Here is a 27,786-nt window from a genome sequence, read left to right on the forward strand (position 1 = left end):
TTCGACTGCGGAAAACGATTTAAATTTAAGGCCGTCGGGAAATTATATTTAAAACTTCAGTGCGTTTCTTCTCTAGAATGGACTAGGTGGATTGAATATAAAATAAAAATAATACTTTCGTCATGGTGTACCAACCAAGTGTCGCTAATTTTGTCCTGATAAAAAGCAAATATGATTGCCCTCAAAGAACAAAAAAAAATCATATTACTCCGAGTTTCGAACGCTCTTTAGAATCACTAAACACTCTGCTTAAAATCTGTTTTCATTTTGCATATACATTCGTGTAAATGCCACATTCCATATAAGCCTGTCTCAAGTCAGGAGCCTATAGGTGTTAGACCACCAATGAAAAATTCCTATATGTTCAACCAAATTTTGCAATTTTCACAGCTTTCTAAATATTTTACCTCATGTTTAACTTCATAGTAAACAGGTATATACTGAATTGTTCAGGTATCACCTTTCTATACATGCCAATTTTCAACCCATGTTTAAAATCTTCTAAGAAAGAATTGCCTTTGGGAAAATAACTACCCCAGAAATAACCCCTGGTTTTCTGGAAATCTTAGATTAGTATGTAATTATATAGCGCATTTTAATTCTGAATGTTAATGCAAACTCATAGACAGGTGAATTTTAGCTCAAAATGGTATAAATATATTTGTCTTTCACCAAAAGTTTCATTTGTTAGTTAGTTTAAAGGAGAAGGAAACCCAAAATAAAATATGACTGTTTATTTCAAATAATAGTTTGAAAAAAGTAGTGTAAGCGTTCTTTTTTTTAAAATATATGATAGAATGTTCAAATTAATTAATAGGCAATTTTGAATTTCCCGCCATTTTATGGGTATCGACATTTTGTAGAACTCTTTTAAAAAATTGAAGAGCATAAAGAGCGTAGTTAGCTACGTCACAACGTCTATTCCGGTTTTCCCTCTAAGCTAAAACATCACAAGCCGCACGTAATATCTCTCATCGCAAACAGATTATGCCTTCCTGTCAAGCCATTAATTGTACAGATACAAAAGGGAGGTGTGATAAAAGTTTTTTTTGAAATCCCTGATCCAAAAAATTCCGCTGAGAAGAGAAAACAGTGCAAACTGAATCGACCACCTGCGGAATGACAAGCTTAACATGGACACTTTCCAATGGAGTAAAAGTCGTGTTGTATGCCAAGATCATTTTAAAGAAAACTGTTTTGATAGAAATTTAATGGCCAAATCTTTGGGGTTCAAAGGAACATTGAAACTGAAGCCGGGATCAGTGCCAACAATAGTAAAGCCAGGTCCAGGCGTAAGGCATAAAAACAAGACAGAAACTCTACCTAGCAGTTACAATGACATCAAAAGCACAGTCAGAGTAGGGCAACTTTTACTAGGCATACGTATACGTTCTAAATTGGAGGGAGTAATTGGTGGTCTGATACCTAAAGTTGAGTGGTTGTTGTTTGTATCTCTTAATTATATTTGTTTTTAGTCTATTGTTTTGTATATTGTGATCTTGATAGGGAGGGTCGAGTAGGCGTCATCTTACTTATTTACTTCTTACTTATCTAAACCGGTTGCATTTTTCCCACCTGTCCTAAGTCAGGAGACTATTGTTCGACTCTGGTTGTCGTTTGTTAATGTTCATTGGTGTTTTTTGTTTTCCTGTTTGAATTGTTTTACAGTTTTTAGTCATTTTGGAGCCCGTAAAAGCTTGCTGTGAGACAAGGCTCCATTGTGTTGAGGGCTGATCTATAACCTGTAATTGATAACTTATTATATAATATTGTGCTTTGAAAAGAGATTCGTCTCATTGGCAGTCATACAAATTTTTTTTATTTGATATATAGGATCTGAAAACAGGTCAAAGAAGATCAAGTTCAATGTTACCTTGGATCTCTGAGCCTTTGATATGAAAAATATTGTCTGGTAGACAGAGAAATTTCCGAATACACTAGTACAGTACGGAAGTTTTTATATGAACAAACTCTTTTCCGACATTGATCTACTCAAGTCTTTAGGCCCTGAACTAGTTTTAACCCTTACCATGCTGTGACCGTCATACCCAAACCACCGTTATTTGGCTCCAATGGCGTTCCATACTTTAAGACGTCAAATTTATGATACTTATTTCGAAATTTATGCATGTTCCCTCAACCTGACGCTATATATTGTAATGTTTCTCTTGTTATAAATTGCATTTTGAGCTCAAATACGAATTTGGGAAATTGAAATCGGGATAGTACTGGGTTATCTGGAGGGGTGGGCTTTCCCTTCGGGGTCTTACACATGAATTTCATAGGCATAAAACTTGCAAAAATAATGCAACCCCGCAGGCATATATTGTGTGTATCTCTATACCAATGTAATTTGGTTTGTTGAGAAATAAAGAAATAAGTATATAACTACTGATCGTAATTATTATTTAAATACGCATAGGAAACGACTACTTTCCGTTTCCGGTCCAGTTGAAGTCAAGAATCGGAAAAAATCGTGAAATTCCGTATTTTTGATTCGAATGATATTCTTGAGACGGCTGAAACAAGATCAGATTGACTCCCATCCCACCTAAAAACTGTTGGGGTCAATTTGTTAACTGGGATTCACTCTACATGCAGGCTACAGCTGGATACCTATACTAGCACTCCTGGATCTTCGGGGTCAAGAAAAAAGACGTTCAAAATTTGTTCAGATCACCCTTTAGTTTCCTATAGAGTGTTTTGGGAACTTGTTGATCTGTTGTTCGTTTTTTTCTGCTAAGTTGATGTCAGTTTCTCTAAATTTGCAGAGTTTTCTATACCCTTTGTATCTACAGCTTTTTCAGGCAGAGAAGTTGGTGTAATCCGTGAATTTAAGAGATTAAACGGAGCCATTATCTAACACTTGAAACTGTAAAGCAGTCTGCACGGTTAGCCACTAGTCCCATGCCCCAGACTAGTAAAATTTCATTCGGACTAGTAAGTTTTTGCAAAATTTTGTTTGGCCTAATAAGAAAAATATCAGAATATTGGTCTTTGGACTAGTAGTTGAAAAAGTTTTTGGTGCAGACTGGTAAAGTTACATAAATTCCTAAATCCTTTTAAAATAATTATGTTTTCCCCCATAAATGAAAAGGACAACAAAATTTGGACACCCAAGGACAGCAAAAAACACGATGTCACATGGAAATTAGACCATGAAAGTATTAAAAACAAATGTATATGAGCCATAGTTCATATAGCAAGCAAGAATATTGCAATATCATTGGTTTATTACCATGTTGTAAATAAAAAGCACCTCAGTTCACCAGATGATAAAAAAGTTTTTGGAAAAAAATAATAAAAAGTTTAAAAAAAAAAATAATATGATAATGCGCACATTGGTGTTGAATGTTAAGTGGACGATTTTCATTTTTTTAACTTTTAGACCTGGTTGAGTAATTTCAGGGTAAAGGATCGGTTACTACAAACAATTGTTATCTATGTATACTCGGGTTGTACGGAATATTACGTAACTGAAAATGCGAACATCCTCTAACTGGGCCTCACGTTGTATGATTTTAAAACAAAAAACCAATATTATCGGACCCCTACTGATTCACAGATTGTTAATGAAATCCACTGTGGCTAAGGCCTTTTTTTTCATTTAAATATGAACTGTTGCTATAACATAAACTGTACATTTTTGTAGATTATTATTCTTATCAAAAATTATCTTCTATATCAGGTGTTCAATTTATTTATATTATAATTCTGTTAGTTTATTTCACAATATTTCCAATCAGCAATAATTTATTGAGCGTCAGGTGAATGTTTTTTATCATTTGATCTTGAAGTTTAATCCTCTGTTTATTTTACTCCTTTTTAGAATATTTCTTCAACTTCTACCATGACTATTACTGTTGTTGTTTTCTGAAAGTAAACAAAAAATCAGAATGATATATTTTTTAACCAAATTACAATTTCGTTTTGATCTTGATCTTATAATTTATGCTACACATTTTTTTTTAATAAAATGAAACTATCTGGCTGAAATAATCACTATTGCCATTCCTGAAAGAGAAGCAATCAGTAATACAATTCCTGAAAGGGAAACAATCAGTAATACAATTCCTGAAAGGAAAGCAATTAGTAATACCATCCTGAAAGGGAAACAATCAGTAATATCATACTTGAAAGGGAAACAATCAGTATTAAAATTCATGAAAGGGAAACAATCAGTATTACCATTCCTGAAAGGGAAACAATCAATATTACCATTCTTGAAAGGGAAACAATCAGTAATACCATTCCTGAAAGGAAACAATCAGTAATACCATTCCTGAAAGGGAAACAATCAGTATTACCATACTTGAAAGGGAAACAATCAGTATTACCATACTTGAAAGGGAAACAATCAGTTATATCATTCCTGAAAGTAAAACAATCAGTTATACCATTCCTTAAAAGGAAACAATCAGTATTACCATTCCTGAAAGGGAAGCAATCAGTAATATCATACTTGAAAGGGAAACAATCAGTATTAAAATTCCTGAAAGGGAAACAATAAGTATTACCATTCTTGAAAGGGAAACAATCAGTAATACCATTCCTGAAAGGGAAACAATCAGTACTAACATACTTGAAAGGAATACAATCATTAATACCATTCCTGAAAGGGAAACAATCAGTATTACCATACTTGAAAGGGAAACAATCAGTTATATCATTCCTGAAAAGGAAACAATCAGTATTACCATACTTGAAAGGGAAACAATCAGTATTAAAATTCCTGAAAGGGAATTTGAACTAGACTTTTTCGCTGACATCATCTATAAAATCGTGTACGCTCCTCCTGCAATAACAATACAATAAAATGTATGTCTTATAAGATCTTTTACACCATGTACCATAGATGTGTTAATACTCACGCACTGAGGGATCAATGTAAAGATACTATTTACTGTGCGCAACATGAGGGATCAGATGTAAAGATACTATTTACTGTGCGCAACATGAGGAATCAGATGTAAAGATAATATTTACTGTGCGCAACATGAGGGATCAGATCTAAAGATACTATTTACTGTGCGCAACAAGAGGGATCAGACGTAAAGATACTATTTACTGTGCGCAACATAAGGGATCAGATGTAAAGATACTATTTACTGTAGGCAACAGGAGGGATCAGATTGAAAGGTACTATTTACTGTGGGCAACATGAGGGATCAGATGTAAAGATACTATTTACTGTGCGCAATATGAGGAATCAGATGTAGAGATACTATTTACTGTGCGAAACATGAGGGATCAGATGTAAAGATACTATTTACTGTGGGCAACATGAGGGATCAGATGTAAAGATACTATTTACTGTGTGCAACATGAGGGATCAGGCCTTGAAGGCATACAATTTTGCTCAGTGCTCTGAGCACAAAAATCGTGCTCGAAACATGAAATCCAGCAATTTGGTTGGTTGATTTTCGAGTCTGAAAACAAAAATCATGCTCGAAAGTTTTATGACCGTGAGGCCTGATGTGAAGATACTATTTACTGTGCCCAACATGAGGGATCAGATGTAAAAAAAAGATACTTTTTACTGTGCACAACGTTTTTTTAATATATAGTCGTCATTTTATATTGTGAAAAATGTATTCAAAAATAAAGTGCATACTGACATAGCTTACCTTGTTCACATATGTATTCATATCCTTGTATGCAAAATATACCTCTCCAGTGGAAATCAACATGTGACGAAATAGCAAGACAGTCTTGTCTCTCTGGACGATCATATTTTATCATTTGTTTGCTTGTAAGAGGTTTGAAGTCGGAGACAGTCATTGGTGCTCCAGATATCCATTTCCACTCTCCCTCATTAGCCGCATCTGTACCACCAATCCAAGAAGCTAAAATTTAATAATTTTCAATTGTTAACTTTCCTTTTCCAGTATTTCGTTTTTATGTAAGATATGTTTTCTTTGTCCTGAACTCATAATTGGTGATAATTCCAGTGAATTCGTTGAACAATAATCATTAAATTCTATTATTTTTCTGTAACACAACTTTTTAATGTCAAAGGGGGTGATTGGGCGCTGACATACATGTCACATTTGTATGTGCTTCTCCAAATGTCAGGAGCCTGTAGTTCATTAGTTAACCATTATTGTTGATTTGCGAGGTCATATTGGTTTTTCGTTAATAGTTTTTTCCCGTATCATTTAATTATTCACATTATTCAGGGTTCCGGCCACTTATAGCCGACCATACGGGATTTCTCCATGTTGAAGGTCGTATTTATTAGTACTTGGATTTGAGTATTTTCCGAAACCCAAGTATTCTAATAAGCCAAACTATAAGATTGTCCTCCCTCCATATAATATCCTTCTTTGTTTCACCTTTGTATTTTGTTTTGAACTTTAACATATTTAATAATTTACAAAAATTGGTTCTTGATCTGACATGTTATTCTTAAATTTTGTGTTCGTCATTAGTCCTTGGTGACTAAATGCTAAGTATTTTTGGTAAAATACAAGACACTGCTTAAGCCAGCCAGTGTATAGTCTTGTATACATATATATCTTGCTAATAATGAGATTTTGAACGTAACTGAAGTGTACAAATTGATTGTGTGCTTTGTCTTTAGAAAAATTAAATAGTTTCTCCATGTACTGATTTAGGTTAAGATATTCTGCTTTCCTTGTTAAGTAAGCTATAAAACGGTTTAAACCTGGTTTAATCTACCAATTTCATTGGAAAATACCTAGATAACAAGTCAGGTATATGACAATTTTCCATTTATTCTGTAATTTGGTTTAGTTTTATGTCTGATTTTGTCAGGTTTTTATGAATTCTCCCTTTTAAAACTTGGAAATCAGTAATTTTGTTAATAAAAACTTTATTTTTCATTTTTTTCCAGTGGTTGGCAATCAGAAAATATTATTTTTGTGTAATTTCATTCACTAAATACCGGTGTTTTTGCATTTAGTGTCAATTTTAGACACTCGGTAAAGGATTTTCTCATCATTGCAAGTTGTAGAGAAGATTGCAGCAGTGTACATTCTTTATCTTTGTTTTAAGTTACAAGTTGCTAGTGTTTCATAATTGGCATTCATACCTCATTTTCTGATTTTTACATTACATAGACAAAACAATGCTTACTTCTGCGGCCAGACATTGCTAATTTCCTTACAAATTGCAGCTCTGCCTGTGAATTAATTTCAGCAAGAGTTGCTCCCATTTTTTTACATGCTCTCTGAAAAAGTGACAAGTAACTTTATTAGAGATTATCATATTTGTAATACTGTAGTGTACATCACTTTATTAGAGTAGAGATTATCATATTTTTTTTATATGTAATACTGTACATCACTTTATTAGAGATTATCATATTTTTTTTATATGTAATACTGTACATCACTTTATTAGAGATTATCATATATGTAATACTGTACATCATTTTATTAGAGATTATCAAATATGTAATACTGTACATCACTTTATTAGAGATTATCATGTATGTAATACTGTACATCATTTTATTAGAGATTATCATATATGTAATACTGTACATCACTTTATTAGAGATTATCATATATGTAATACTGTACATCATTTTATTAGAGATTATCATATATGTAATACTGTACATCACTTTATTAGAGATTATCATATATGTGATACTGTACATCACTTTGTTAGAGATTATCATATATGTAATACTGTACATCAAAGAATTCTGAGTCGTTCATCTGGAGATTATCCGCTTATGCTCAATTCAAATCACCTTATGATCCTTTTACCTTGATTAATAAGCAGGAATAAAGAGTTTCCGAATGTTAAATTATAGTAAAGTGTTCATATTTCAGTGTACACCAATCTGTGTCAAACTAGTTTAGGGTATGTATCATGTCTGATCGAATAGAAATGAACTTTTCTACTATATATTCAACTAAAAAATCTTGAAAGTTCTGTCTGTCAAAATGGTTTTTTGACTGACATTTTGTCGGTCAGACAAGTTTGTGATACACTGTATGCACTGTACCTGTGGTAATACCATTGTCGGTTAGAGCTCGCCAAAAAATATCTTATTTATATTAATATATCAAAATCTAAATTATGTGATTTTACAATGTACATTTATCTGGTGTATTTGTGTCTGCCACTGAGTACCATTCACCATACACATAAAAAAAACTTACCTGAGCCTTATACCAGTGTTTAGATCTTGCCGCCAATGATGCATATGAATTGTCACCAATCGACGCGCTTGAAAAATAACAAGAGTTTTGGAATTGTTGCCATCCCTGCGGACATGCTGAAAACAATAACATAGAATTAAAACATACGTTGCATAAATATAATATTAACATTGAATTCGTTGTTAGAATAAAGTAGATTATTTCCAGAAAACGATAGCGTGTAGAAATAGTAAAAATTGCGATACTTATTGTTGTTTGCCCAATCATATTTTGTTTTTCATGAATCTAATTATTGCTTAAGCTTATATTATTCAATATTGTATTTTTTTTCAAGCACTTTAAAGTCTTTCTAACCTATTTTTAGTCGGTACTCATGCTTTGTTGTCGCACACAAGAACTATAGACATGTCGATATAAAAAGTTCCAATGTCCCCTGCTTTGTACGTATTCTATGTTTCGAAGGGGTATAAATGATATAACTCTTTTAAAAAAAATCAATGTCCCCCCAAGTTGCACATATTTATATTTCCAATTTGCATAAATGATTATCTTTTTGAAAAATTGAATCAACCACCTTTATAGAACTTTTCCAAGATATTACTGATATTAAACCTATAATAGTGTGTTTTTATAAAATCTGTCAAGAATTGTACCTGTCAGTGTGAGACAGCTAACAAGACCATTTCCCATAAAAAGTTTAATATTTCTAAGGGACATAAATCTTTTAAAAAAAGGTCGATCATAACTTTTTTTTCTTCTTCAAAAGTCCATCAACCACCATTATAGAACTTTCCGAGATAATGTTGACAGAATATATATTTACCTAATAGTTTACTATAAGTTTAATAAACATTTGGCAAGAATTGTACATGTGAGAGCAATAACGAGGCCATTTTTCATAAATATAATATTCAAAGGGCATAACTCTTTTTAAAAAGTCGATCATCCAACATTATAAAACTTGTCGGAGACCTTTCTGTATTTAGTCTGAAGTAAGAAAAATCTGCATTTGTGTTTTATTAAATTAACCCACTATATAAGGGCTATTCCAGAAAAAAAAATGTATGGGGGGTTGGAAGGCAGTGTTTGTCAGCACCCGCCACACAGACAATTGTAATTGAAAATTTTAGTGCATTATAGTGTGAAAAGTTGCTCTGATACCCATCACCCATGTATTATTAAATGGAATTTTATATAATGTGCCGCTTCCACCCCCACCCCCCCTACATTTTTTTCTGGAATAGCCCTAATGAAAACGAACCTCACCAAAATTATGGTCAAACAAACAATAAAACTTCAGACATTTCTGCATCTTATTGTATCTATTTTATAAAAAAATTTCTCATAGATACACTTGGTAATATTTTTTTTAATTTTTTTTATTTTTAAATATTGATTTTAGTTGAAATGATAGGACATTTTTGGATTGGGAACTCACTTTTGTCCTATGACTACAACTATGAGTTAGAAAAATTTGTCAAGAAAAGTACACGTGATAGCACTAACAAGACCAGACGGACGGCTGGTATTTCCATGTCCCACGCAACGCTCCACGAAGGGTACAATTAAATATTATACATTTCTGAATACACCTTATCGCTATTTGTCCGCCATTACTGGATATCACACAGGTTCCCGTAAAATTATGACGTCATAAAACAAAATAGCTGACGCCGCAACATGTTAGATGTATAAAGATAGTCCAATCTAGATTTTAGAAGCCTGTTATATTTTGTTTGGCGCTATACTAGTATGCTGACCGACATAATAATTTTTCAATTTTTGCAGAATAAATATTTTCTCTTTCACTGGTTCCACATTTTGTATCAACGAGTCTTTTAAATCAAATCGAATCTAAACATTTTCCTAAACAATTTACCTGCCAAGAGTTGAACCTGCGTTCATGACGACCAGTTTCAATCCTTAATTTATGTTTACCTAATAATGATTTTGTGCGAATTTTCCAAGAATTAGTTTGTGTTTACTGAAGTTGTGTTTTTACAACTGTTGCAGTTCCAGATTATATTGATAGTGATACTTGATTCTTTACCATAAAAGAGTAGGTTTGTGAACCAAGAGTAGATAACACATGTCGCGTTCTGCTTGCTGAAGGCCGAACGGAGACCTGCAATTAGAATCAAATTCATAACAGTGTGGTCGACGGTAACACGTTTGTTAGTAATTATACTGAAAAATTTACCTATAACTTGTTTGTCGTTGGCGATGATTTTATGCTCACTCAGTCTATCGGAGGCTTTCAAGTGGGGATTTAAATAATCACTTGTTACATATTTTAATACATAAAATGAAACTTGTTTTAGATAATTTTTATACCATCACTTACAACAGTTTCACTTTAAGAATATTAATGTTCAGAGCTGATATTAATAAATAATATAAAAAAATAAGTTTATTCAATGTAAAAATAAACAACTTTTAAGTTAATATGGACCCACGTTATTTCACACAATATCTTATGGAAACTTCTACGGTGTGATCATTAAAGAATGGCCTACTATTTATTCAATGCTAACCATGTGGACTTTGTTTGTGAAAAGTTACTGATTTTGTTTTATACCATAAATCGATTCGTTCGTTCAGATATTTGTCAGTTTGACTTCACGGGCTCTTCAGTCCAACACACAACTTCTCACGAAGTTAGTATTTTTCTTACAAAAATTACATTCATGTGATGTATCTTTTGATGGAGAATGAATGTTGCACATTATTTTATTTTTTGTCGTTTTTTTTTTTGTGTTTGTATCATTGACGTATAAGACAACCTGACTCCCCATTATTCAAATTTAAAAACATACGAGGTGGCATTCATGACACCAATATAACTAAATCAAACTTACAGCAGAAGAAAGATAATGAACATCGCTTTTATAGTCTACTAAATATCGAAGTCACAAAGTGGTCTTCTTAAAAATGATGTAAATTTATAAAGGAAACAAAAAACAAAATAGTTCGAATATTTATATTGGAAAAAGTAACGGTGTGTAGATCATAGCAATTATTTTATTTCAATTGAAAATCAAACTGTTGAATTTTTCCGAATTTTTAATTTTGGTCGCATTTTTCAAAATCAATAAATCTTGTATTCTTGTTAGAAGTTGCACTGTGTAGTTTATATTCTTGTATTTTTTAATGCTACACAAATCCAATACAGACAAAAAAAATGGTAGGCTTAAAAAATAATTGATGCACACTATACTTTATTGTAGTTTTAACATGGGTAGGCATTATATTCGTGATAGTTTTTGCCCAGGCGATATCGAAAAACTATTATAAAAAGTGTACTAGTTCAGTGAAAATGTACGTCATACTTAACTCCTAAACAAATAAATGAACAAAAATTAATAAACATACAAGACTACCAAAGGCCAGAGGCTCGAGCAAACGATGCGTCCTGTATGATTTTGTAAAAAAAAAAAGGCGGAAAACAAAACTGTCTGTCCAATGGAAAAGTCGAGGCCAAAAAAGACGAAAGGTGCATTTAATATAGAAACATAGAAGCTGGTTGCAAAAGTTGACGACAAGATCTATTTTATAACTTGAGTATGGCCTAATACTATTAACCTGAAATACATATATTTATAGCAATTCCCTTGATACGAAAGATCTACATGTTGTCTTGTGCTTTTTTTGCTCTTTGGTTGGGTTGTTGTCTCTATGTCAATTCAATTCTTATTCTTATCATAGATATAACTGCATGTAAAATTAAGAATATGAGGTGCGATAGACAATCAGACAAATTTTTCCAGGTCCCCGTATGGCCTTCAACCATTAGCAAAATACACACTTTATAGGATGAAAGCTCAAAGAGGTCTTGGCTTGTAAAAACAAACACAAAAGTTGAGTGAGAGAAAAAAAATAGGGATACCGCATGACAATTGGAAAATGGTCCGCAATATTACTTAAGTCAACTCACCAAGTTGAAATTAAAGACCTGGCGAATTTTAGCTTTTTCCAATGAATGTGAGGTATGTTAAAAAAAAATCATGGTCTGTTTGGCCATTTTTGTAATTCAAGTCTTGGTTTTAAAAATTATTTGTCTGAGTGTAAATAAAGAATTGAATTGAATTGAATTGGAAGTAAGTTTAAAGTCATTCACAAATAATCACTCACAGAAAGACGTCAAATCAATCAACAAAAGAAAAAAATGAATAGACGACATACAACGCACAGAATATCATGTATGTGTTCCGGACCATATAAGTATTTGGACCATACACGTGTCATGACCATACGCGTATACTCATATGGTCCGACCGTACGTGTATGATGGTTCAACTATTCATATGGTCTGGAACATATTTTATTTAGCGATCACAAAATGCACAAAGTCATCCATTTCTATGTAAATTGGGTCGATTTGAACATAAATAAGATGAATGCGTTTCTGTTGCCAAGTGTTTTTCATAAGTGTAGTAGTAGTATAGCAGAACAGTTTCATATATACACCAAATAATACATTTAACCAATACAAAAACAAAAATGCATGCACAATTCACAAGGTTTAATCCAAATAGCTTTCTTACTATCCAATAACTTTCAAGAACGAAAAAGACAGGGCAGATGTATATTTTGTCTTTGTTTTGTATTTGCACAACTTTTGAAAGTGGATTATGCATTCGTTCTAAAATAAAATTTTAGACCAGTTAAAGTTAAAAGATGACATAATTCGACAATCGCAATTTTTAAATCGCTTTGACGTCCTTAAAGGATAATCAATCAACACATGCATTGCAACTTTTAAAGCCAATAAGTAATTCTTTTTTTATGAAAGAACATGTGATATCATATTATGAAAATTGATTGTCAAAACACAAGTATTGAAGTAAAGGACGTTTAATTATTCAATATAAATCAGAACACAAATTCCTGATAAGTATTTCGAATTATTTTATTTAGGCGTTGAGAACCTTTGGTGACCCACGGTTTAAATGTCCATACTAAGGACGTCGTGAGCAATGGGCTTTATAGACGAACGTTCACCTAATCTGTCCCAATCAATGGGATATTTAAGTGCGCCAATCAATGTCCACAGTCACACTGTTATGAATTCGATTCTATTGTCAGTTCCTATATACATGTTTGTCATTTGGTCTTTTATTGATACTGATAGTTGTATCATTGTCTAAAATAATAGTAAGTATTGCTTGTCCCTTTTTGTTAATCCCTCACTCAGTAAAGTGTACTTTCATTACAATTCATCAAAAAGACCCGAGGATTTTATATATATTATATATATAAAAAAATATTCATGACTTACAAGTATTTCAGTGAAACGAGTCGCAGATTTTATAAAATGAATTACGCTATATTTCAGTAGAACTGAAGGTCACGGTGCTTCATTTAAGATAACAGCCTTCACGATTAACTTTTGTGTCTACAAGCCAGAAGCTCATTTTTTGAAAATTTTAGTTGGATTATGTTGGCTTCTAGAGAAGAAATTAACAAGCCTGAAAGCAATTTTGCGCGCCAATGCCGTAGGACTTGTGGTTAAGCGTGAAGACTGAGATATGACTAGACAACCCTAAAAGTATTGGTATAAAGATGGCAGTTTATCTGGTATATTTGTGTGAATTTACTGTGACTGAAATTATCTGATGTAGACTTTAATAACTTGTCATATAATGTTTTTGTTTGATATATTGGTCTTCAGTTTCAAATGAACAACTCTATGAAATATATACGCTCATAAATTAATCTAAAACTTTTTTCTAAATAATTTTTTTTTTTTTAAAAAGTAATAGATTTAATATGAACGTTTATATTTATAATTATTAATATATTTTGTTTTCTGACACTTTTTGGGTAAGGGTAGGTAGGGTTACCGCAACAATGAAACATATTTCATTTTTATGGCTCCATGGTTGTAAGCATATTATTTTATCTAAATGCTATTGAATATTTGTTATATTTCAACTCACCTTCAATTGCTTTAAATACTGCTAACAGCACGATCGAAAGGACAATTAATTTCAGCATCTTCTTTGTGTGTTTCTGTGTTAAGGTAAAAACAGATAATGATATAGTTATTAATGCAACAAAATCGCACCAACATTTAGGCAACAATAAACAAGTCTTAGTGTTCATATGCATTGCTACGAGTACGACTAAACATGACAAAGACCACAGACAAAGACATAAAAGATTAGTTTAGTTTAAACAATATTTTATTCAAATAAATTGAATTGGATTGGGCAACAGGCATAGCCTATGTAAGCCCTCTCCACAAAACAAGGTACAATATATTATATTCAAACAAAGCAACACATACACAAACATAAAGACAAAACAGAATTAATTTTTCAAAAATACCTCTTAGCTGACTGGAATGATATTTCAAATAGTTAACTCAGATCAAAAGTATGACTATTTTAAAAGGTCCATTTTAAAATGCTTCAAATGTTAACTCAGAAAAATTATGAAAAAATAAATTATGAAAAAAAAAAAAAAAAAAAAAAAAAAAAAAAGTTTTAGTATTCTAGGTTGTATACTCCAACATTGATCTAGAGGTCTCACATTAAATTAATTGGTCTCCAGTCAGCTATCTAAAATAATAAATTTAATAACTCATTTTTAAAGCAACATGTTTGATATCATGTACTTATTTTTACTAAATTATTGCACCTGAAGAAAAACGACAACGAGTAGTAACCATATTGATACATTAAAGAATTATAATAATATAAAAAGAATTTAGAATGTTAATAATAAAAGAAAAGAAAAAAAATAGATTTAAGAAATTAAAGATATACAAATTGAATATATGAATGATATAGAAATAAAGGTGCATTTATTAGCTTTTTAGCTTTAATAATATTAATTTCAATGTACTGTCGTTTCATTATACTTTTGTTTCAATTTTAATTATTTTTCAGCTGGTTCGGGTCTAAGAGCTTAATATAATATAAAATACAGACATACAAAGTAAAAGTTAATTTGGTTTTGGACTATAAAATACATTTCATTATACAAATCTCTCTGAATTTTTTATATATTCATGAACAGCCTTAACTATCTGCACATTGTCTTCAATACTCATAGATTGATCACCAAATAGTATCAAGTTTAAATCAATATCAACTCCATAAGCAGACAGTTTATCAATGAGTGTGATCCTGTTAATAGTGTATGATGGACAATCAAAAAAATAATGTTGGTTGTCTTCACATTTATATAAACATTTAGGACAGGAAGGTTCTTCTGTCAAAAAATCATGAAACAAGTGAGAATTTAAATTACTTGCATCGTTTCGTAATTGACAATGAATAATATTAAATTTTCTTATACCTGAACAAAAATATTTAGGAGGAATTTCTGGTTTATATATTTTATCAAGTACAGATTTGAACTGGTTAATCGACAAAGCATTTTTAGCATTAGTATCTAATTCATTCCAGAGTTTAACAACAGATGGTATGAAACTTTTAGAATATGAAACTGTTCTGCACCTTGGGATGGTATAATTCTGAGAGTCTCTCCTAAGATTGTAATCATTCGGTGTGAGAAAACAAGGTTCTAATAAATCTATCATATAACTTGGAGAAAATCCATTTTTTATTCTATAAAATGTAGTAAGTTTATGCTTATTCCTTCTGTCTGATAATTTTTCAAGACCTATTTCAGTGTATAATTTTTTAAGAGAAGTTGTACGTCGGAGACCAGTAATAATACGAGCAGCTTCAATTTGAACACTTTCTAATAAGTTAGCTTCTTGTAAAGTACAATTATCCCATATAATGTTTGCATATTCTAGAATAGGGCGAATAAATGCTGTATAAATTGTAATAAGTACATTTCGATCCAAACTATATTTTACTTGTCTTAATAAATGTAATCTAGAACATGCTTTTTTATAAATTGCATTTATATGTAATTTCCAATTAGCCTTACTCTCAAAGTTGAGACCTAGGTGACAGTGACTTTTAACTTCTTTTATTTGGTCCCCTCCAATGCCAAAGTATAAAGGGGGAGGATTGATATCTTTTCTAGAAAATAAAAGGGTTTCTGTTTTGGAGGGATTAAAGGTTACAGCCCAGTTTTCAGCCCATGTTTTAATTCTCCCAAGATCATCAGTCAAAGACATAGAAACAGTATCATAGTCATCATCAATAATGGCATATAAAGAGGTGTCATCTGCAAATAATCTAATATGATTACTCATATTTTCCACTATATCATTAATATAAGTTAAAAAAAGGAATGGACCCAGTACCGAGCCTTGGGGTACCCCAGCACTGGTACCTTTTTGAGATGAATAAAACCCATCCAAAACAACTTTCTGGCATCTGTCACCTAGGTAATCTCCAATCCAATCAATTAAATTACTATGGATACCAAAAACTTTCAATTTATATAGTAAACCATCATGCCAAACTTTGTCAAAAGCTTTGGAAATATCGCAAAAAATAAAGCGAATATCTTTTCCTTGATCAAGATTGGAAATAATAGTATTATATATTTCTGCTAGTTGATTTACTGTACTATCACCTGGTTGAAAACCAGATTGAAATTTACATAATAAATTGGGATCTTTCATGTAATTAAACAAATGCTTGAATAAAATTTTCTCCATAATTTTGGATATGATACTTGTAAGCGAAATAGGTCGGTAATTAACTGGATCATGACAACTTCCCTTTCCCTTAAAAATAGGAGTGACATGGGAAAGTTTCCATGCACATGGAACCCTTTTGAGTTTTAGTGAAAAATTGAATAACAAAGTAAGTGGTTTTACAATACCAGATTTAATTTCTTTCAAAATTCTAGGTGAAACACCATCAGGACCAGAAGGTTTATTACAATTTAAGTTTTTTAATTGATCAAGAACTTCTTCTTCTGTAATAATTATTTCCTCCATTTTAAATGGTGGGTCTGGTACATTATTTGGAAGTTCAGGCTCAACATCAATTTTAGAAATATTTGAAAAATGAGAGTTTAAGAGTTCAGCTTTATTTACTGGATGTAAAAATATTTGACCTTCAGATTTCAGAAAAGGTGTAGGTTCACGAGACTTTGATAATTTAGAAATAGATTTTACAATCCTCCACCACTTTCCTGGTGGTATATTTTTGTCAGTAATTTCTTTTGTAAGTTTTTGTTTATATTGCTCTTTTGATTGTCTAACCAAATCAATCACCTCATTACGTAATTCTCTAAATTTTTGCCAATGAATACAATTATTAGTATTTTTAGCTTTGTAATGAATTCTATTTCTTTGTCTCATTTTCCTACGGATAGTGGAATTCATGAACGGTTTGTCAGCTGGACGTATAGTAACAACTTTAGTTGGTATATATTTATTCACATTTGTTGAATAAATATTTAAAAATTGAGAATACATGTCATTTATATTATCACATGAATGAAAATGTTCATTCCAATCAATGTTGTTTAAGTCACCCACAAAATCTTTATAATTAGCATTTTCATATTTTCTAATTGTACGTTTGTATGTATATTCTTTATTCACTTTAAAATTAACCTCGGCACACACAGGTGCATGAGTACTACAAAACGGTGACAATATATCAACTGACTTTACACAACTTCTGTTGTTTGTCAAGAATAAATCAATACATGAGCCTGTATCAGTAGTAAAGAATAAAAGTAAAAGAATCTAAGATGCAGTCTGACTTTACAATAATATATTACAAATAAGTTGAAATAACACAAAAGGCATGCTTGACAATAAGAAATAACACAAAAGGCATGATTGACAATAAGAAATAACACAAAAGGCATGCTTGACAATAAGAAATAACACAAAAGACATGCTTGACAATAAGAAATAACACAAAAGGCATGCTTGACAATAAGAAATAACACAAAAGGTACGATGTAGATCTATGCTTACGGTAATATTAAGCTTTCAGGAGTAAGTACCAATACAGAATTTTTAATCACATGTTTCACTGCTTGGCCTACTGCAGTGGCGTACACAGTCATTGGACAAAAGTGAGTTCCGCTAAAAAGCCTCACCGGACACAATTACGAAAGATTTTTGAAGTGTGATTAATATTTTATTTGTGTAGACTACTTTTCTTTAGTTGCCATAGAATTTAAGATGTATGAAGGCTTTCCATTTTGCATCATATCCCACATAATTTTCTAATCACGTTGGGATACTTTAGTAAGATTTGCGTTACCTCGTTTTACGGGTCAAGTTAGCCACATATGGACGCAATTCCGAACAGCACTATATTAATATATCTTGCAGAAGAAATCAATGGCAACAGTCTAGATTGATAAAACATACATTTTTCTTAATTTCAAACTCGTTTCCAAAGAAAGATAAGATGCAAAAGTTTGTATTTTACTTCAATTGTACTGCAGAAGTAGTTGCAGACGAAATGTCTGCCATGTTAAAAGGTAAGATTTCGTATTTGTTTTGTTTTTATGTAAGTTCCTTCTTTTAAGGAGCACTGCATTCAAGTTTCTTCATTTCGGTGGTGATCCTTTCATTCATCTGATTTTTTGTTTATATAGGTCAACATTAAGTTAACGTATTTTCCTTTCACCATAAATAGGGTCACAAGAGTCTAAAAAACGTCAATTGTGGGTGTATTTTGGCAAGATAAAAGGCATCACACATATGAACAGAATCAGGAGATATTTTTCTCTCAATATATTAACAAAAGAAGGCATTATGCACTTACCTTTATGTGTTTTTTTATATAATTTCCAGGGGAGATTGTCATTCTCATTGTGATATTAAGATGATAACACAATATTGACTGCTGTACCCCTATTTTTGACATTTTTACTCTTTGAGTATGTTTGTTTTGTTCATGCATCGTTGACAATGTAATGGAATTTGATGCGACTGTCATACAAGTGAGAGGTTTAACTAGCTATAAAACCAGGTTAAATCCACCATTTTCTACACTAGAAAATGCCTGTACCAAGTCAGGAATATGACAGTTGTTATCCATTCGTTTGATGTGTTTGGACTTTTGATTTTGCCTTTTGATTTTTGATTTTCCTTTTTGAATTTTCCTCGGAGTTCAGTATTTTTGTGTTTTTACTTTTTACAATAATTTTGGAACGATTTTGTCATCATCAACATTCACCAAGTGCACTTAAATAATAAAATCATCAAAACAAGGGAAATTTATAGAATCATTTATTGATAATCATAAACAAATATGAGTTCAGAGGGCAAACATTTGAAATTGTTCGTAATTGTGTCCAGTCGTAGGCTATCAATCTATTTTTAGCTAAAATTGAAAATTTTCAATTTTTTTTTCTGAGGGTTGTTTTAATTTATTAATGGGTTAAACACAATTGCATTTTTTTTTACAATTTTGATTTGGTTAGAATACGTAGAAAAATTTTCCAGAAATATTTTTCTTCGTGTTCACCTTAATGTCTAAAAATCAAAATGAGCATGAATAATATCAAGACCAAAAAGACAATAAAACTTTCATCATTTCTGCATCTTATGGTATTTATTTTACATAAATTTGCCTGAGTTACTTTGAAAAAAAATAAATTTAGTTGAAATGATAAAAAAAATTGGGAGTGCGAACTTGCTTTTGTCCAATGACTAGTTCAAATAATTATGACATATTGAAAGGCTATTATAATTTTTTTTCTTTACGCAGGAAGGCGTCATACTTATATGATAATAAAATAAAAAATAGCCTTCAAAGACGTCATAATTATTTGGACTAGAATGACTGTAGTCCAAATAATTATTATTAATTATGACATCGACTATGAAGGCTATTTTAAATGTTTGCTTTGACGCCTTCCTGCGTCAATGTGGGATAAAATAAAAAAAATAAAAAAAGCCAAAATCGAAAAATACCGACAGCAGACGGCATAATTATCTGGACTACCATTGACGCAAAAACGTATACAAAGAAAATATTGAGGAAAGAACAAAATTGTTCCGTAGTCCTTTAAATAGTCTAGGTCCTTATACTATTTGTTTACTATTTGTAGTCCAGATACGAACGTCACGGAAAAAAATAAATAGCCTTTCAAGACATAAAATTGTTTGGAGTACAGGGACTATAAAAATATATGGACCTATATAACTTAGAATTACGGTTCCTTAGATATAACTAGTTATATACATTGTATGTAACTAGACACGAATACGATGTACAGTTTTGAGAAAATGAGAAACTTGAGAAACAGAAACATTTTCCATCGTCAAAATTGACTTAATATTGTCATTTGAATTTACAATTAAATATTCCGAACCAACCCTCCTGTGTTGACCAACTATGTGTACATTGTACGCAACTGTTTAATTGCAATTAATTTGTTATCTTATGTGTTTACGAATTTCATATTCTTACATATTTTTATTCTGACGTTCTCTTCCTTGTTTTTCCTGTTTTCAGCGTCTTCGTCAATGTAAAGAATGACGTCACAACTTAAGTATCTAACAGTCGGTGTCAATGCCTGTTTCAGTTCCGGTAAAAAGTACAAATTATGAATCACAAAAATACTGAACTCCGAGGAAAATTAAAAACGGAAAGTCACTAATCAAATGGCAAAATCAGAAATGATAAAACACATCTATTAACAAAATTCAAGAATGACAACAAAGTTAAATCATTACCCTCCGTAGACGGAAAATACATATTAGGCTATACACTGAAAGGATCAAACTGCTTATATACATATAAATATACTCACTTGTATTTTTTATGGATGTACATTTATTTAGTGAAGCACAAACTGTTGACATTCCCAAAGTCTATGAGATCTCACCGAATGATGGATATGTGTAGTGGTATCATATGTCCAATAACTTATGTCTGCATAGTCTGTGTAGCCTGACGGCGGAGATGGGTAACCCTAAGGGGTGCCAGGGGTCTCTCCCTTTATAAAGGAATTGTTATTTGGATAGATGGTTGTCTCATTGGCACTCATACCACATCTTCCTATATCTATGTAGAAACAGACGTTTCGTGGTATTTGTCATTTTTGGTATATCATATATAATATATTAATTGGGTTTCACCGAGATTATCGTCAGATCATACGAACAGTGCTGTCTGTTAAATATGTTTTCAACACATAATTGTCAACTTGATCCCTAAGTACCATAACATTTATTTAAATAAAAAAATATTTTTGGAAACCGATACGGGTTCGTATTTTTCATAGTGATTGTATACTTTTTTTTATATTTATCAAAGTTGCATAGCATAAGGGTTCGAAAGGATAAAGGGAAACTGAAAATGAAGGAATGGGATGTGGAACAAGGATGCATGACATGCATGGGAGTAAACTTAGGAATATGATAGAAAGTTTTTGGGCTTTTAGTCTGGTGGAGTATAAATTTGGAAAAGCGATGAAACGTAGTTTTGGGAGGGGACCATATTTCGCAATTATAGAACAACATCTTTTTATTTTAATATGGTTCTATGTCTATGTGAAAGTAAGTTAAAAGCTCTTGCTAATACTTATTTTACTTTTTTGGATTGGTTTGTGTTTCTCAGTCTTTAATGTTCGATGTTATGTTTTGCATACTGTTTTGTGTGTCGTTCGGTCTTTTCTCTTATTGTCAGTTAATTTCGACATATGAGTCTGAATGTCCCTTCGGTAGCGTTCTTGTCACTCTTTTAAAAGAAGAAACCAATATTGGTAGTTATGGGCATAATTTTCTACATGTATTTCAATTGTTTATCTTTATGTACTATTTTCCATGTTTCTTTTTTAAGCAGTCATGCATGATTTGGTGGTGTTATATCTATCAAAGTATATCCGAATCAGTTTGCAAAGAACTCCGCTCGAAAGGGTGATATATAGGGCCCTCTTAAACTTGCAGTGAGGTGTGAATTTGTTGAAGGCCTTACTGTGACTTTGAAATGAAGAACAACAATAAAAGCGTATTGTCTGTGCCTGTAGTGATTTATTGCCATTAGTGGCTACCCCATATCATTTGTTTTTCTATTAAGGATCGAGCTGTATTATAAAACGTGAAATAAACAGAGTTACACAAACTATCTTAAGTCAATTAACCCTGAGGAAATTGGAATTTTACTATCGTAATTTTACTTTCCATGTTTCTTTTTTTAAGCAGTCATGCATCATGATGATTTGGTGGTGTTATATCTATCAAAGTATATCCGAATCAGTTTGCAAAGAATTCTGCTCGAAAGGGTGATATATAGGGCCCTCTTAAACTTGCAGTGAGGTTTGAATTTGTTAAAGGCCTTACTGTGACTTTGAAATGAAGAACAGCAATAAAAGCGTATTGTCTGTGCCTGTAGTGATTTATTGCCATTAGTGGCTACCCCATATCATTTGTTTTTCTATTAAGGATCGAGCTGTATTATAAAACGTGAAATGAACAGAGTTACACAAACTATCTTAAGTCAATTAACCCTGAGGAAATTGGAATTTTACTATCGTAATTTTACTTTCGTAAGTGTGAGAACCAAATGGTTGAATTAAACTTAAACTTTCACATATTTAGCAACAATTAAAACAAAAGCAAACAAGAAATTAAGGAATACACGTGATCTTATTGCATGGAAGCATCACCTGTCGCTTTGCTCTTTAATTCAAGTCTGTAATTACCCTGATACATGAACAATTGTGAAAGTGAAATTTAGAAAAGGTTAGATAAATCATTACATATAAAAATATAAGCATAAACAAAAAATCAACTAAAAGCAAATCATGTTGCTATGGTTTCGAAAGACAAATAACTATATTGCTTTCCTTAACTTTGTTGACTCCAATACAAGATCTTGGATTCTTCGATTTTTTTTTTACCTATATACATTGTACATTTGGAAAGTTCTGATTAAAGTGTTATACGGCATGATATTCCCAAAAACAAAATCATGTGATCAAAGTTGATATTTTCCTTTTTTATGCAGTTTTTATTGAAAAATGACCAATTCTACTACTACGTTAATTTATATACTTTTGAATCTGAATTAACATTTTTTTTTCTTTCATACCAGTACATTCATACTCAGAACTAGTAGATTTACATATGTCACTGGAATGGTACCAAAATACCTTGTCTGGTTTATGGCGGAGCAATGTTTACACCAGACCTGATACTTTCATGTTACAATTAAGACACTTAAATATCAAATCAATGTTTACACCACTCTATGAATACATGCCATGGTCAGATAATACTTACGTGAAATGCCAAACATCATGTGCTTATCATGCATGTTTTTAAAGAACACACGGATATTACATTTGTCATTTTTAATCAACACTTAAAACGTTTAACTGCTAGTGCGAAGAATCAAATACAGGTTTGTTGTATGCTGCAAAACGAATAGCAATTTCTATAGTAAATATTTAACTGGCATTTGTTATGTTTATATAATATGATTTTTCAACTTCAATGAATGATGATTTCACATTATTTATATACACAGCTTTTATTTTGCCAGTATTCTATTATTTCAGTATATGTATAAGTAAATCGTCATTAAAACGAAAACTTGTAATGTCATGCAAAGGTTATGTAAATTATAGAAATTTGAAGCCGGAAGGTTACATTTAGAACTTATTATTATATCATTACAGATTTTATAATCACAACCCTATTTGGTAGACATAATGGTGGTAACAAACATATTCTTTATTTTTCTATTTGGGCTTCTTTGCTGCTTTACTACAGGTATATATATATTATTAGTATTATTTTTACCGTTGAACTAGCAAACAGATCGTAATATACACTTATACCTGTCACGTGATACCTGTCGTTTTAGAAGTATATGTAAGTTTAACCATACATATAGATTTATACCTGTCGTTTTAGAAGTATATGTAAGTTTAACCATACATATACACTTATACCTGTCGTTTTAGAAGTATATGTAAGTTTAACCATACATATAGATTTATACCTGTCGTTTTAGAAGTATATGTAAGTTTGACCATACAGTCATATAGATTTATACCTGTCATTTTAGAAGTATAAAAATTATGCAAGTTTGACCATACATATAGATTTATACCTGTCGTTTTAGAAGTATATGTAAGTTTGACCATACATATAGATTTATACCTGTCGTTTTAGAAGTATATGTAAGTTTAACCATACATATACACTTATACCTGTTGTTTTAGAAGTATATGTAAGTTTAACCATACATATACACTTATACCTGTCGTTTTAGAAGTATATGTAAGTTTGACCATACATATACACTTATACCTGTCGTTTTAGCAGTATATGTAAGTTTGACCATACATATAGATTTATATTTACATGTACATAGATATAGGGAAATGTGGTATGAGTGCCAATGAGACAACTCTCCATCCAAAAAAAAATTTATAAAAGTGAATTATTATAGGTCAATGAATGTACGACTTTCAACATGGATCATTGGCTCACACTGAACAACAAGCTATAAAGGGCCCAAAATATCTAGTGTAAAACGATTCAAACGGGAAAACCAACGGTCTAATCTATATAAAAAACGAGAAACAAAAAACACGTATAAATTACATAAACAATTTCACACATGTATGGAAGAGAAACCCGAAAGCTAGCATTGCTTAAATCGAAGATCTTTTAGGTGTATAGTTTATCTTTTCTTTTTTCCTCTACTATGAATTCAAAGAACTAAATCAAACCATTTTTATTAGGATACCTGATTGGAAACCATTGCTTCGTTTACCCTAGTTTTGATGCTATTCAGTGGAATGACGGAAAAGACCGAATCTGTATGTCGTATCAAGGTGAAACCGTATGCAAAGAATGGGAATGTCCGGTGCCGAGCTGCGACGAGCCAATATCTGGCGAATATGGAACCTGCAAGTCTTATTGTGAAGGTAAATACTATTGGAAGACAAGTACAACTGGTTTTCTGTAATATTAAATTTGTATACTATGGAGCGCATTAATCGTTGATTTTTAATGCATAATCATAGACAAGTAGCAAGTACTACTTTGTATTTTGGCTCAAAATGGTCTAAATATATTTCTCTTATACCAAAAAATCGTTTCTGCAAATGTTGGTCTAAGTAAAAAATTACGTCAGAGTAGGCGACTTTTAACCTATAATATTTTTTCAAAAGAGGGGCGAAAGATGCCAGAGGGACAGTCCAACTGTAAGATCGAAAATAAACTGACAACGCCATGGCTATAAAATGAAAATACAGAGAGACAAATAATAGTACATAAGACACAACATTGAAAAATAACGACTGAGCAACACGAATCCCACCAAAAACTGGGGGTGATCTCAGGTTCATCGGAAGGGTGAGCATGCAGATTCTGATCCACATTTGGAACCCGTCGTGTTGCCCAACGTGCTGTGAGATTAACACTTTCTTTATACAATAGGCCTCATTGGCAATCATGACACATCTTATCATTTGTATAGCTGACATGCGTCCACCACACTCGAGGCGGCAGCAGTCCTTTTGCGCCAATTATTGATTTTCAGGGGTATCATTTGCGCCAAATTTTGCTTTCCAAATGTATCAATTGCACCAATATTTGAAACTCATTTGCGCCAATTTACCTGTACACATATCTATCATAAATATTAATGATTACTTTTTTTACTTATTTTTTGCTTAAAAAGTATCATATGTTCGAAGATATTTCACCATGAAGATGAGCATCTGAAGAGAAATGACATGAAATGCATTAGACAGTGATTCTGTTAAACTGACTGTTTTGTATACTTTGAATGTTAAAAAGGTGGAATGGTCTCTTCTGATACTTAAATAAGTTGAAAACAACCCATGCTTTGCAAATTTTAGGTGGGGGGGCGCACAGCTCCCCTCCCCCATGCCCCGCCTAAATCCACCCCTGGAAGCATTCCACATGTATTATTATGAACGGCTTTATAAATATTTTGATATGAGCGTCACTGATGAGTCTTATGTAGACGAAACGCGCATCTGGCGTACTAAATTATAATCCTGGTACCTTTGATAACTATTTACATCACTGGGTCGATGCCACTGCTGGTGGACGTTTCGTCCCCGAGGGTATCACCAGCCCAGTAGTCAACATTTCGGTGTTGACATGAATATCAATAATGTGGTCATTTTTATAAATTTCCTGTTTACAAAACATTGAATTTTACGAAAAACTAAGGATTTTTTTATCCCAGGCATAGATTACCTTAGCCGTATTTGGCACAATTTTTTGGAATTTTGGATCCTCAATGCTCTTCAACTTTGAACTTGTTTGGCTTTATAAATATTTTGATATGAGCGTCACTGATGAGTCTTATGTAGACGAAACGCGCGTCTGGCGTACTAAATTATAATCCTGGTACCTTTGATAACTATTTATGCATTTCATTCTTCAATGTTTGTCTTTTTGGACAATAAAGTGAAGTTGAAAGCTACTACATACATTAAATTGGGAAGCACCCATGCAGCAGGAGTAAGAAGAAAGTATGTTTAAGACAAGGAAACATTTGCCAAATTAAGGAGGAGGGTAGTCATTTTTCTTCTTATTGGCGCAATCGTATGTTTTATTTTCGGCGCAAATGACACGATGTAATTTCAAAACAGGTGGCGCAAACATAGCATTGGAGAAAAAAAGTTGTGGCGCAAAAGGACGCACTTTTGGCGCAAACAGATCTCTCCCCTCGAGGCAGGGGCTACCACAGATTGTAAATATCCAAGATAACATATAAACAATTTAAAAGTCACAACACTGTGTTTTTCTCAATCACAACACTGTGTTTTTCTCAATCACTACACTGTGTGTTGCTCAGTCTTTGGTTTTCTTTGTTGGGTTTTGTACGACAAGACTTGTGTTTTTCTTGTTGTCCTTTTCTCCGATTTAAAAGCTATATTTTTTTTTACTTTTCAGTTTACTTTCGACTTCTGATAGATATAGGAACATGTGGTGTGAGTGCCAATCAGAAAATTCTTCATCCTGATTTTTAATGTTTCTTCCGAATCTTTCGTCTCTCTTTCTTTGATGAACGAGAACATACATAGAATGGTAATTTAAATTGACGTGATCATTTAAATGCAGAATAAAACAACATCAAAATGAAAAAGCAGCAACTTTTTGACCTTTATGACAGTTTTATCATTGACCATCATACTATATTCCCTTGTTTATATATTGTATCAGATCTTCAACTTTTTTTTTCAGTAGCTTTTAACTATTTTGTTCTTGTCAATTACATCCTATCTTATTCTCATGATGTTCTCGTGTTTTTTCAGGCAACTGCACATACGGAGGAACAGAGCATGAAATTGGCGTGGGATTTGTTTCCCCTGATGGATCTAACACATGCTGGTGTTCAGAATGGAACACCTACTTTTGTTCCTATGGACAATTTACAGTACAAACGATGTGCAACCTTAATTAGTCCTTAATAACTTTTTAAGATTCAAAAATCACAAATACTTAGAACAATCAATACACATTTTATTTTACGTTTATTTTCTTTGTATTTAAAATATATACAGTGTACTTTTTATTCTATACACTTAATCAAAATGTATACTATATGAATAAAAGAAATTGATCTTCAGTTAGGTATCTGTTATTATTTAAAATCAATGAAAACAAAATAATGAGTGCGTTGTACGTGTATTCTTATTATCGACTGAATAACTGGTTACCATGTTTCATCCATTTACTTAGTGTAATCATTTATAATCTTCCCCATGGTTGTTTTTCTTTATCCATAACATA

At 31.9% G+C, this 27,786-nt stretch overlaps 1 protein-coding gene and 1 long non-coding RNA gene across 2 annotated transcripts; one reads left to right on the top strand and one right to left on the bottom strand.

Moving 5' to 3' along the window:
* Positions 1-3,684: 3,684 nt before the first annotated feature.
* LOC143048188 (C-type lectin domain family 17, member A-like) lies at positions 3,685-20,551 on the bottom strand. The gene is made up of 6 exons (XM_076221718.1): positions 20,465-20,551; positions 14,078-14,150; positions 8,139-8,254; positions 7,099-7,192; positions 5,628-5,846; positions 3,685-3,873 (listed from the first exon to the last, which is right to left on the bottom strand). Exons 2-6 carry the CDS (start codon positions 14,133-14,135, stop codon positions 3,839-3,841), a joined length of 522 nt encoding a protein of 173 aa, XP_076077833.1. The 5' UTR covers positions 14,136-14,150; positions 20,465-20,551; the 3' UTR covers positions 3,685-3,838.
* A 3,127-nt stretch (positions 20,552-23,678) lies between these two features.
* LOC143049298 (uncharacterized) lies at positions 23,679-27,622 on the top strand. The gene is made up of 3 exons (XR_012970168.1): positions 23,679-23,772; positions 24,753-24,938; positions 27,309-27,622. It is a non-coding gene; the product is annotated as an uncharacterized LOC143049298 (long non-coding RNA).
* The last annotated feature ends 164 nt before the right edge of the window (positions 27,623-27,786 follow it).

The sequence above is a fragment of the Mytilus galloprovincialis genome, chromosome 10 (genome assembly GCF_965363235.1).
Source record: "Mytilus galloprovincialis chromosome 10, xbMytGall1.hap1.1, whole genome shotgun sequence".
Classification (NCBI taxonomy): Eukaryota; Metazoa; Mollusca; class Bivalvia; order Mytilida; family Mytilidae; genus Mytilus; species Mytilus galloprovincialis.

Bases quoted from the DNA above. Each gene is read 5' to 3' on its own strand.
- LOC143048188 (XM_076221718.1), bottom strand. From the start codon at position 14,135: ATGCTGAAATTAATTGTCCTTTCGATCGTGCTGTTAGCAGTATTTAAA. The intron at 7,193-8,138 runs GTAAGTTTTTTT...TCACTTTTTCAG, and splicing joins AACACTGGTATAAGGCTCAG to AGAGCATGTAAAAAAATGGG. The intron at 3,874-5,627 runs GTAAGCTATGTC...GTTTACTTTCAG, and splicing joins TGAATACATATGTGAACAAG to AAAACAACAACAGTAATAGT.